At 41.9% G+C, this 13,089-nt stretch overlaps 1 protein-coding gene across 4 annotated transcripts in view; it reads left to right on the forward strand.

Annotated features, from left to right (window-relative positions):
* Positions 1–13,089, forward strand: part of diaph2 (diaphanous-related formin 2) — a 397,003-nt gene that overhangs the window by 129,271 nt on the left and 254,643 nt on the right. For all 4 annotated transcript variants that reach the window (XM_086133318.1, XM_086133344.1, XM_086133327.1 and 1 more), the window contains 4 exons: positions 3,791–3,907; positions 9,056–9,174; positions 11,037–11,101; positions 12,323–12,427. In XM_086133318.1, coding sequence (XP_085989444.1) covers positions 3,791–3,907; positions 9,056–9,174; positions 11,037–11,101; positions 12,323–12,427 — 406 coding nt within the window. The remainder of the gene's footprint in view (positions 1–3,790; positions 3,908–9,055; positions 9,175–11,036; positions 11,102–12,322; positions 12,428–13,089) is intronic.

The following is a 13,089-nucleotide window of genomic DNA, read 5'->3' on the forward strand; positions in this document are numbered from 1 at the left end:
CAAAAACCATGATACCATTTTGACAACAAGACTACGACCACACTAACCATATGACGGCTAACCACAACTCTACTTCTCTTCCTCTTACTACTAATGAAACGCACTGCTTGACGACTACTGACAAGAACAATGACTGCACTGCCACAATATGACTATGACTACGACTACCACCACCACTACTACGACCACTACTGCATTGTACAAGTGTTCAAATTATAGTAGGAAAGTTTGCCGCTCCGAAATACTGAGAATGCTCCTCTTTGTTTGTCACTGTCCTCCTCCATCCCCCCATGGTGTCCATGAGGAAGTTAATAAGTTGGCACTAATTCAATCCAAAGTCAGAAACTTCTTCACCAAGCTGTTTAATAATTCACCAATCTTCTCTGGGGCTACGTATGAATGAGCGGCACTGAGAGGCGACATTCCAGACACCTGACATTGTTATGCAGATGTCCGCAGCCTTTTTTTCCCCCAAATCCCATCAAATCCCACACTTGTCCTGCTGACACAAAGCACTGCCGTGAGTGACGCTTCATGTTGACACACTCAGGTGAAACGCACATGTGCGTGCGCGCGCGCGCGTGTGTGTGTGCGTGCGTGCGTGTGTGTGTGTGTGTGAGGAGGTGGGGGGCTGGGGAGCCCACTTGGATTAATGATGTGCTTGAGCGGGTTCACAAATGAGATGGCCCAATGTTTGTTTCCAAGGACAATGTGGCGTATTGATCGCGGTGCTTCAGGGTATCATTCTAAATGCCTCGGCAGCCCCTCTGCCTACACAATAACACCACGCCGGTGGTACTTGTTCTTACCTGAGCGTGCTTCTTGTTTTTCCACGATTATTGACCCGCTCAAGCTTCTCCCGTCTGCGTCTGGCACGGGTCCCGGTGCCACCGAGGTGACTGCGGGACATTCATAAATATTAAGAGGCTGTGGAATGGTGATTGATTGACCCTACCGCTAACTGGCCTACATCCCACTGCCACCGCCACTCATGTTTATTCATTATTTGGCGAGAGAGAAGAGCGGTCATTGAATGGATTGGCATTCTGCATTGGGTCTATGTCTGCAGCTTAGTGATAGATAGAGCGACTTGGATAATTTCCCAGTCTTGAGCTCCTTCTTATGTCCTCTCCAATGTTGCACTAGCCAGGACATAATTGAATCTCACAGGACTGGTAATTCTCCCAGGTTTCATATCCAGCTAATACGGGCTAGGAAATATGTACTTGAGAGGGTCCTCTATTCCCAACACTGCCTCTCGACAAAAATTGCTTCAATTCAAGATGCAGTGGAAATAAATAAGAACAACTAGGTGTCAAATACCAGATCCAACATAATAGGTGTGAATACAGGAAGTCAGTCGTGATTTTTCCTTAAATTGTCATGTTCCCAAAAATGGTGATAAATTTGGCCAAATAATCCGAGTAGACAACCCCAAAACACACTGACCATTGATAAGATTGCATTTTTGTTTTCCGAAATGTGTTTTTGACACTGATTTAAAAAAAAAAAAAAAAAGTCTTTACCTGTTTTTTTTTCTAGCACATTTTTTTTTCATTTTTAAATTTGACCTGTAATAACTTGTACAATACAGATGGCATTGCTGAACCTAACCCAAATTCCATTAACATTATTAAATGTATTGCTCTATTACATTTAATGTTTTTTTTCTTAATTATCATCACTGTGAAAAAACACGTATGTCCATTTTTTTTTCTATTACGTGATTGGGGTGTCCGATACATGGATGTACCATTAACAAAACCTTTTTTCAATGAACGTGTGTGTTTTTCACAGGATAGCCACGTTATAAAATCTTGATGTGCAAGAGAAAAAGAGGGCATATTCGGAATCAACGCAAAAAATATAAACGAAAGAAGTTCATCCTCATCTCTGATTTAAAAAAAAAAGTGGAATCTTTACCATGCTATTCAATTTTTTTTTTTTTTTTTTTGGAAGCTTGAATTTTATTTACAGAAACAATAGCTTTTATCTATAAGTGAGTCAAATCGACACCTTTTGCTAAGATACTGCTGTTCCTAAAATGGTGACCTTGACTCTAATAGATGCCATACCTCAGTTAATCACCTGGATCAACATCTTCTCATTGTGTGACCAATGTTTTGGTAATGTACTTTCTCAAATAGTGGCCTCCGCTCAAATAGTTGCTTTGTCCATGTTAAATAGCCGGATCCTCATCCATTTGAATGAATAAACTGCTCATGTAAAATAGACACCTCCACCCCCGCGGTCACCTCTGATCAGGTGCCTGTTTTCCTCAAGTAGTGGCCTCTACTCAAATAAACACTGTGCCTCATTAAATGCTTGAATTGGCATGCACTTCAATCAATGAGCGCCTCACCTCAAATAGAAACCTCCCAATGTTATTGACCTCTGCTAAGGTACTGCTCTTCCTCAAAATATTCCTTATCGATGCCAAGACTCAAATCATTGTCATCTGCTTTAATAAATAAAAGCCACACCTCAGTTACATATACCTCCCTTTGGTTGGTTGAATTCAACATTGTACAACCTCAAACATTTCACTGCAGTTCTTCATAAATAGTTGATGCAGATTTGACACTTTATTTTGCCATCATTACATGAGGGTGAGCGGGTTCAATTTGCAATAACTAATTAATAAAACAATCAGAGGAAAAATTTGAGGAAAAATACAATTACTTTGTAAATACTTGCGACGCCAGGCACTGTATATGCCCCGTAGCAAGTAGTTTCAACGTATGGCGTCATTTTAGAGCTATTTTCCTTCTCCTAAAGCAGATGCAAGAGTGCTGTCATGTGGCGCTACATGTCATAAAACTGAAAAACATAATTTCATCACTTTGCTTCAATGGAAACATTTTATCCCCATGAGATGGCAGATTATCATCTTGTTGTCTGTGTGCACATTTATAAGACATGTTTGAGAAGCTTATTGTGTTTTTTTTTTCCAAACAGAATGAAGTTCCAAGGGGAAATCCTTTTTTTTTTCTTTCCATGCATAAACAATTAGATAGCACTGGCATCGTATTCAATCGCGCTCTTTAAGTCCCTAAAGAATAATGTAAGTTTGATGAGCACAAATCAAATATTGACTAGTGTTTATATGTAATTATTAAACCGATGAATGCAGTACAAAGAGGTGAACATGTAAGAGTCATACGCGGAGAGTGATTGAAGAACGAAGGGCATTGCAGATTGAGACATGTGAAGGATGTGCTTTAGATGTCGGAGCCGTCAGTGCTCCCTTCTGGGGCAGGCTGACAGAAGACACATAATCAATACCTTCTGCAAATTTAATAACCTGCGTTTCTCTTTTCTTTTTTTTTCCCTCCCTCTCTTCCCTTTGCCGCGCAGTGAATGCCAGTTTCAATCACAAAAGTGACTCTCAGCATAATTGTTGTTCTGCAAACGAGCCCCTCTCCCCGTTGTCCTCGCCTGCAATGTTCAAAGTTTTTCGTCGTCTAATTATTTTTTTCCGACTTTGAAAGCATCAGAGTGACAGGTAAACCAGAGGGAGTTATTTTATTCCTTTATTTCCATACTTCCTTCTTTCCTTTAAGTTAGCGCTTATCATGGTTTTCAGTTCCCCGGAGAGAGCTGATAAGAGGAATCGCATCTGTGTTTGCTTTCGCCCCATGATGCCTGTCAGGAAGCGGAGGTGTGAAAAGAAAACAAGAATGCATCAAGATGTGTATTTGAACGGTGTTCAGAAAGAAGGTGTTAGGAATACGTGAATTGAGGCTGATTACAGTTGCTCGATTGTTTCCTTTAACTTCGCCCCCTCTACTGACATGAATGAGGTGTATCATCTCTTATCCAACATGGTGAAAGACACGGGCTCTGAGGCCTACTTCCTGTCCATCCTGCAGCACCTGCTTCTCATCCGGAACGACTACTACGTCAGGTAAGCTGGTCGCTGACATGATACCTCTTTCTGGAATTACTTTGTAAAGTGTAATAAGATTTACAGATATTCCTCAAACCAATAACGGTGCACGCCTCACCTCTGCGAAGGTCAAGAACTTTCTCAAATCGACGCTTGCACTCCGATTGGTGGCATGCCTCAGTCATTTGCTCGATTCAACGTTCACTTTAAGGCTGTTTTCCAGCCAAAATCACATTTTTAGCCCATCCAGATTGAAACCAGATGGCTCTTTTGTAGTCTGAACAATCACAAAGCACGTGAAATCTGATTGTTGCGAGGCGGATTGAAGCCACAGTCGAAAGGTAGTTTTATATCGCCTTCGGACGGGATGGGTCTCCGTCCGAACAGCTCCACACGCATCGATTAGATTTGACTGTCTGCAAAGTCACTCTATGTGACACAATATCAATGCGCCAGACCAGAGAGCACCAGTCAGGCACGTGCTGGCCTTGAGGTGTTCATATGGGGCATTTTCATTCCGTTTGATCGTTTGGATTGATGCTAATCAGAATACATGGCTCCATGTCACACCGCCTATTTTTTGGATACTCTGCTATTGTCTGGAGCCATGCTTGCTGCAATGCACCGGAATATTGAATGCCACATGTGAGGATTATGGTAACAGACCTGGGTGTGATTGCTATATTTAAAAAAAATGCTCTGATGGGTCTTTAACAACATGACATTCTTAAATGCTGCTAAAAGTGTGAGTTTTTCAAACTTTCACTTTTCGAGAGAAAATGTGTCAGTCACTGGGCCGGGTGGAGTGACACTGATGAATTCACTGCTGCGTCAGGCTTTTTTTTTTTTTTTTTTTGCAGTGCAGACTTGTAAAAAGAATGTTGGAAAGTGAGGGAATGATGAGAGGAGAGAGATGAATTCATCATAGACACGTTGCTCTACCCTAGGAGTTATAAATAATGCATTGTTCATCTATAAGGAGGAAGCGAGGGGAAGGGACTCGCATTAAAAAGCTCCAGCCACTTCCACCTCGGCTTCAGTGGTCGTGTACCGCTCTCCAAGTGAGCAATAAGAAGTCGTTTGTAACAGTGAGCTTCTTTCAGAGCAATACTCTAAACTGAAATCGTTTTTACAAGTGATTTTAAGGCTAGTTGATTTGGGCCGTCACTATTTTTTGACTTGATTATTCTATGGATGATGCCATTAATGAATGGAATATTCATCTCATCAATCACATTTTATTTTGCATTAAAGTGTGTTAAAAAAAAGCCGTTTTCCCTCCAGATTAGACATGAGAGGGATTGAAACCAGTGACATGTTCAGTCTTTAGGGGTGTTCACACGGCACACATTTGCTCCGGCGCTGCACCGATGTATTTTGTTGCGATATATTTTGCACCGCAGCAAATTGTGTGGAGCGTTCACACGTACAAAGCCGCTGAGCGTGTCTGCACCGGCACAGCGTCGGCGCAGCCCCACTTGCGTTCACACGGCAGTTTCTGCAGCGGAGCAAAACGACAGAAAACAAATGAGCTGTCGTGTTGGTTCTTTTTAAAACGTATACACAACTCAAGCGACTACCGGACAGGCACGTCCTTCTCCTTCTCGGTCTCCGTGCCTTCTGCTCGAGAGTGACCGCCCCCGAAAACGTAAATCAACGATGACTTCAATGACACTCAGAAAAGCAAACACGTAATGTGCCAAACAGAAAATCAAGAGAGGAAATCACTAAATAAATTATATGGGGGGGGCGGGGGGTTGTGAACACACAACAAAGGAACAAACTACACTAACAACTCCGAGACAGTCCAGTCTCCTACAAAAGGAAAGATGTTACCAGACAAGTCTTGTGTCATTATTAAACAAACACATGACGGAAGTCCGACAGAGCGCGAAAGCAACACATTTTCGCCGTACGTACGCTTCACAAGCATTTGCTCTGGAGCAAATTTAACCCAGTTGCGTTCACACGTGCAAATTTACATCGGTGCTGCTTCGCAAACGAGCATTTGCTCCGGAGCAAATTTTTAAACCACCTCCCTGAGGTGGATCAAATTTGGTCCGGTGTAAGCCTTTTTCCGGGGCTACGCCGGAGCTAATTTGCACGTGTGAACGCTCTACTGGGGCAGCCCCGGCGTAGCACCGGACCAAATCTTGCCGTGTGAACACCCCTATTGTTTCCCAAAGTAAAATCAGATGTTTGCAAATGTCTTATTTTGATGAAACACAAAAGACAAATCAGTCTGCTTTGATGGAGGACTACAGAAATCGGACAATAATTGTTGATGCGGGGTTGAAATCAGATATTTGGATATGTTCCCAAGTTAAATGATGTCTCTAAACGATTACTCCATTATGACAATAGTTGTCGATTCATTTGAGAATCGACGAGTTGTCAGTCAATATCGGCACCTTCTCGTGTAGTTATATATGCTGAATTCCCTCAAAGTGCTTGCAGAAGTTTATTTCCACAACTGCAGAGAGTAACAAGCACATGTGAGGCATTTATTGGCCTTTGAGCAACTATGGAGCTGAATCCACATGAGAGAGAGAGAGAGAGAGAGAGAGAGAGAGAGAGAGAGAGAGAGAGAGAGAGAGAGAGACCTCTATATTAATGAAGATTAAGATATCCTTTATTTGTCCCACACTGGGGAAATTTACAATATACACGACTACTTCCATCTCTGTACTCTATGCCCTGTGTTTCTTTAATTAACAGCACTTTCTAATTAATATTCACTTTTTGTTTTTAATAATGTTTTCATACGGATATGTAAATATTCCAATATTTTCGTGGCTAGTGCTCATGTTCGTCCTGCTAGCAATGTCTCTTTGTCGTTAAACGTCACTTTGCTGTCAAAGTCAGATTTGCAGATGTCATGGCATTCTCTAAGCAGGGAGTGGGTGAGTGTTCCGGTATTGACTGACGAGAGTCTAAACACCCGGGTCAATGATATTTTGTGATGTTTTGGAAGGGAGAAAACAGAAGGAGCCTATTAGAGGTGTGGCTTGTATACCGTATATTGAAGAGTGATTGTTTGGGGAAGAGTTCCGATTACATTTGGTACTCTTAGCGCAAAAGCAGTTTGAATGTAAGCAGTGGTACTGTATATTGATTTGGGAATATTCTAAATTGGGCCAAAAGCATCGATGTGCCGCGTCGACTGTCATTGCTGTGAGTTGTTACTCTTCCCTTGGGGGTTCAGTTTATTTTTGATAATTAATCTCTCAGTGGAAGCCTAATGAATGGGAGCACATCAAACCCGCCCTGTAAATATCGAGCAGATGTGCTCTTTTGGAGCACGCCGATATGGGGATTACATTGGCTGTGCGGAGGAGAGCTGGATCAAGTGGCTGAGATGGCGCTCGGCACTGACTGGAAGTACTGGAGGTGCCAGAGTCAAAAAAAGGAAGAGGTGGGAAGTGATGCAGCGGGACATACGCTCGCTTTTTTGGAACCCTGCCCTGCCCACCGTGTAGAGACCTGACAGTTCTGGGTCACTCTTGCAGTCACTGCGGCCGCTTGGCGGCGGCGGAGGGATGGAGGGCGGCGGCAAAATAGGGCGGCTTATTGAGATAATAACAGCGGGTACGCGGGTGACAGTTGTAAGCTGAGCGGCACAGCGCCTAAGCCAAGCAAGGCGACGCTGGCGAGCTTCATCCAATCACGAGTGGGCGAACCTGCCAGCTCAAGCTTTACAGAATGGCATTCCGGGCCTCTTTTCGAAACGGATTATTTATTTATTTTAAAGAAGAGCACCTTAATGTTTCTTTTCATTTCTCTTTCACTTTGGCTCAGAAAGTTACACTCTCACAAGTTTGTGGGCACAAAGGTGATTCCTCCTCCCACTCGTAAACGGCACGTTCTTTACGGCCGACATCTTGCAGGGACTCCGCTTGGTTTTGAGAATTTCTTTCATACACGTGTTTACGCCACTAGTCTTTGTAGAAATAATTAGTATAATAACTACACATGAGAGGCTCGCAATGACTTTGAGGCGCATTTTAGCTGATCAGTGACTATTTGAAGAGCAACATTGTACCGTTTTGGAACATTTTTTTTGCAGGTTAATCAAGCAACCTGAAGCGAGGCTTTTAGGAAATAATAAAACTATGACAAGATAATGGCGGAGTTGGAGGCATGCAGCCATTCATTTTACTATTTGAGTATCCGACTGAAAGTTCTTTCGAATAAACACGTATTTGGATAGGACTTTAGGAATTAATATAATTAAAAAAAATAATGATTCAAAAACAAAAAAAAAGCAAAACATATAAAGCTCCCAAAAATTGAATTGATTATATTTTGTCCATGCATTTTTTTTAATGATGCATGGACACAATTATATGAGTGGAAATTATAGGAAATATATTAGCAAAGCTATTTTTTTGATATACTGTGTGTACCGAATTTACAAAATATGACTCATAGCGTCTTTGTCACGTCAATCAATTTTACTTTACACAGCTTGTATGTTTTCAAGTCTCTAACTGTAATAGCTATCCTCATTAGTTTATATATCCACATGCAACGTTCCATACAGCTTTCATAATTCCGAGATAGGCAGACCCCCATAAAATGAACGGGGGCGGGGGGTCAAAGTCGAGTTTAGAGAATAATTATTTCTCAGTTAGGAAGTCATCTTAAATGGCAATCTATTTGCTAAATGTCACAAGCAATTAAAGTTGATCGTTTCACCGCCAAAAAGGTCACGTTTGCCGGGCCGTTCCGGCGTCTCACACACACACACACACAATCGGGCAGCTGTATAACCCTGCTAACTTCTAACTAGCTGACATGTTTTCCTGGTCATTGTGCTTTCAATTACGCACATTACACTGATTAGATTTACATATCTTTTTTTATGGTTGCTCTAATTGGCAAAGATGATTGCAAATTACGCGAGAGGGCTTGCTGTCACCTTGAAATGGACACACAAGCAGACCATCGGACACAGTGCGACTATTATCTAATTTCATGACAGGAGTGAAACAAGTGATCAAATTTAACAAGGCACTTGGCAATTTTTTTTCCATCCCCCCCGACTTGGCATTTTGTGACCTCTCCTTCAGATGAGGGACTAATTTACACTTAATTAGTCGTGTCGAGTTTGTGTCTATCATATCCCCTCGTAATTGTTCTGCTTTATGCCTTGTGACCCGCCAGGCCTCAGTACTATAAGGTGATCGAAGAATGCGTCTCTCAGGTGGTGCTGCATCGAAGCGGGATGGACCCCGACTTTGGCTACAGTCGCCGACTGGATGTGGACTTCACCCATTTGATTGGTAACCTTTCCTCCTTGGTAGGAGTGGGGGGGGGGGTGAACCTTTTTTAATCTAACTACTATGGTTATAAACTGGAGCGAGTGGCGACCCCGTAGTTGTGTGACATCATGAATGTGACTGGATGAGTGAGTGTTTAACTGTGGTAGGATAAATGAATCAGGGGATGGGGCCTTGCACAGTGAGATATCAACTGAAAAAATATATATACCGGTACCTATTGTTCATGTTTTAACCACAACGTTACCATGCTACCGGCAGCATCCTAAATTCTAAACATTTAGAGCCCTATCCTACACAGATGCATGATTTTGTCTGAAAGTGCATACTTTGCAGCGTACAGCTTTATATCCACTGCAAGTGGAGATTTTGCGGTTTCTTGCAAACGTACTTTGCATGCGTCGACCTCCTGCATGGACTCCAGTACGCATGTTGTGCTCCCGTGCGACTCTCCTGAGCTGAATTTCAAGAGATTGAGGGGAGCGGCTTCGAATGGCTGTGAATCAAGTTGGCTTGATGCCAAAAGAAAGAAAATGCAACAATTATACAGTTATACTGTACATAAAACAGATGACATTGTCACAATTCAATTGAAGTAAATAGAAATTCGAATTGCATGGTGGTCGAATGTGCAATTTACAATTATGCACACTTCAACCAAGAATATATTCACAGTCTGGCCGAATTGTGAATTTTTGCATGTAGCATTCACATTCAGAAAACTTTTGTTTTCATTTTAAATGGGTCAATTCTGCTTTTAGCTGAAATTTCATTTCAGAAAGTGACACGGACACAGCACAAACAGTTCAGTTCAGAACTTGCTTTTTTGTAAAGGGCATTCTCTTTTCTCAAGTGTACGCTCCAGAATGCTGCCGTTGTTTACAATGTCTCTAGATTATGCTGCGACGAGCCTTTTATCTTAAAATATTGCGGCTATATTAATGATTTAAAAAAAAATTGAAATTGCTCTTTAATCTTTAATCTTTGTTTATACAATTTCTTTTGTCAAGCTAAAGGATTACATTCAAACATACCAAATATATATTTCAGCTTCACATTTGGGCAGAGTCAGTGATTTAAGTTGTTATTTTATTTTGTTTCTATATTATTCCTTAACAGTTCTGACTTTGCCATGAAGAAACAAGTTCTAGATAAATATCCTGGGTCACTTTGCTGCACAAAAAGACATGGACAACTGTGTCTTCTATCTTTGTACTACTTTAAAAGCATTATAATCATAATACATTTCTTGTTCACATCAGGGGGTTTCTACTTCCCTAAACTATTTCTCAGAAGGATATGCAATTTAATGAGAAATTGTTCTTCAAGTGAGTAAATAGTCGACAACACGAATTGTGCAGTGTTTTCAATTTCGATCCCCGTCCTTTGCAGACGCACACACACACATGCACGCACTTACACACACCTACATACACTCAGATGCTCTCAAACAATCTGGTGATAATTAATGTTGCTCATGTGAAACCACGTACGGTGGCAATCACACATGCAGGAGAGATGTCTGTCTCTCTCTCTCTCTGTCTGTCTGTTTGTCATTACTTTACAATAAAACTAACACAGTAGTTAAACTTAATTCACAGCATAAGTGAATAATGTAGATGATTAGTGGGATACATTGTGTTTCAAAAGGGGGCTCATTCTGTCATCCAAGTCCATACACTAGTCAAACCAAGCGTCAAGATGAATGAAGGACGATTTGCTTGTTCTTTCTCAGAAACAAACGTCAAAACAAACAAACAAAAAAAAAATCTTCTTTGGCAGAGGCAAGGGGGAAAAAAAGGAATAATGAACGGGAAGGCACGTGTAATGTATTGATGTGTGTGTGGTTATATGCTGTCTTGCAGATCAGTGTGTAGACAAATCCAAAGTTGAAGAGAGCGAGCAGAAAGCTGCCGAGTACTCCAAAAAGGTGAGGCATTAATCACTTCAACAGGCCCCTTGCTCGACCGAGTCCTATCAGGAAAGTCTTTTCTTCCGCACTGCTTCCAGACAAGCTATCGATTTTCCATGCTTTAATCAATACCTCGCTGCGACGCTACATGATCCGTATCAGCATTACAAGAATCAATAGCGAGGTTCTGATTTGTGCCCAGTGTTGGGCTGCACTTAAGTTTAGCGCAGGTGTTTTGATGCGTCTTTGCACCGAGAGAGAGGGCTCCTTAATGTGCATTTCATTGCTCGTACAGTGGAAATCGAATGCAATATGTTTCGGTACGCTGGTCGACTTCCAAGTTGTTCTAATTTCAATACCAAAAAAAAAAAAAGATGTTCCGTTGAGATCTAAAATATTTACAGCTCTCCTCAGCTTTGTTTATAGAGCACTTGAAACCATAGCTGCGCTGCATACAAAGTGATGTACACAACTTAAAACTCGGACAGTAAAAACAGTTAAAACAATAAATTAGTAACGTCAAAAGTATTTTGTCCTTTAACTCATTCACTCCCAAAGACGTTTTTAAACGTCTTTTCAGACTTGGTCTAGATTTGGCTGGTACTGAATGAGTTAATTGAGCCAATTTCTTTCCTGACGGATGCCTTTTTTTTCATCACCGTGTTTCAAAAGTGGCATATGCGGAGTTGACCGTGTGATGTCGACTGAAAGGATTTCAAGTGAGATGCAATGCCATCACACATTATGAAAATTATAGAATTTGCCCCACATTTAATGCATATGGCCAAACTCTTTTTTTTCTCTCCTTATCCTTTCCTGTGATGCTAAGTGAGGTCAAAAGTTAATGCATACAATCAGAATGTATTTTTAAAGCACACCATTGTGGCACAGAGGAGCTTCCGGCTGTTGGTTTCTTTTTTTTTTCTCTTCTCTTCGCCATAGCGCCTTACCAGCCCGGTGCGTGCGCCCCACTGGTTCTGTGAAGTCATTGCGCTGACATGTCTTGGTTTTGTGCAAAGGTTAAATCCATCAACATGTATGAAATACAGGCCTGAAACAAAGATAAAGGACAACAGGACTCCCGGGTGATGAAGACCGCAAATAGAGCGCCATGGTTTCGGGCGTCTGTTGATGTGCCCCGAGGCCGCTCTCCAGAGACGCCCTGCCGCTCGCCAGCCTCCGCTGCCTTGTTTTCATCAGTATGCACACCTTGACATATTTGTGTCCTCTTTCTTGCAGTTTGACGAGGAGTTCGGCGCACGGCAGGAGGCGCAGGCTGAGTCTCAAAAGAAAGAAGAGAGAATCAAAGAGTTGGAGGTGAAGATCCAGGCCCTGGAGTCTAAGGTACATCCACAAAAAAAACAACCTGCGGTTATTTCTGGACTAAATTTTTCACCCAGATGGAGAGCTTTTCGCACCGCTCACAGATGTTGTCTAAGCGGATGTGAGAACATTTGATTTAATAAAGGGTCAATCTCCTTAAGTTGGAGCTCTAAATGTGGCTCGGTGTCGGCATTGAAGCTTTTCCAGTGTAATTTTATTGTCTTGGAAGTGGATTGCATTTCTTTTTTTACTGCCTTTGAAAACATTTCTTGAGCGCACAAAACTACTTTCCCATTTTAACCCAATTGCAAACATTTTAGCAGTTTCTTGAGTGGAAATTGCGGTAAACGAATTTAATGTAAGCCAATATTGGAAGATGAAAGCGGAGCCGCAACACCAACGGCGCCATCATCCCCAAACTGGCTCGTCACTATCTCACTTCCTGATTACCAGAGATGGGCACTTTACCCTATTTTGCTGTTCCGTTCTACATCCGTGACCTGGGCACCCTTCCGTCATCGTCCCTCCGTCCTTATTGTCTTGTAATAATTGTCCTCTGTGCCCGTCCATCGTAGTCTTATTAAAGCACTTTCGTCCTTGCATTTCACCAGTCTGTCCCCCCAGAAAAAAAAAATAAATCTGTCCATGCATGACGCTGTGGGAGAGAGGCTAACAGCAGAGGC

Source organism: Hippocampus guttulatus, chromosome 2, assembly GCF_054856545.1.
Source record: "Hippocampus guttulatus isolate MCC_2025c chromosome 2, RoL_Hgut_1.0, whole genome shotgun sequence".
In the NCBI taxonomy this organism is placed as follows: Eukaryota; Metazoa; Chordata; class Actinopteri; order Syngnathiformes; family Syngnathidae; genus Hippocampus; species Hippocampus guttulatus.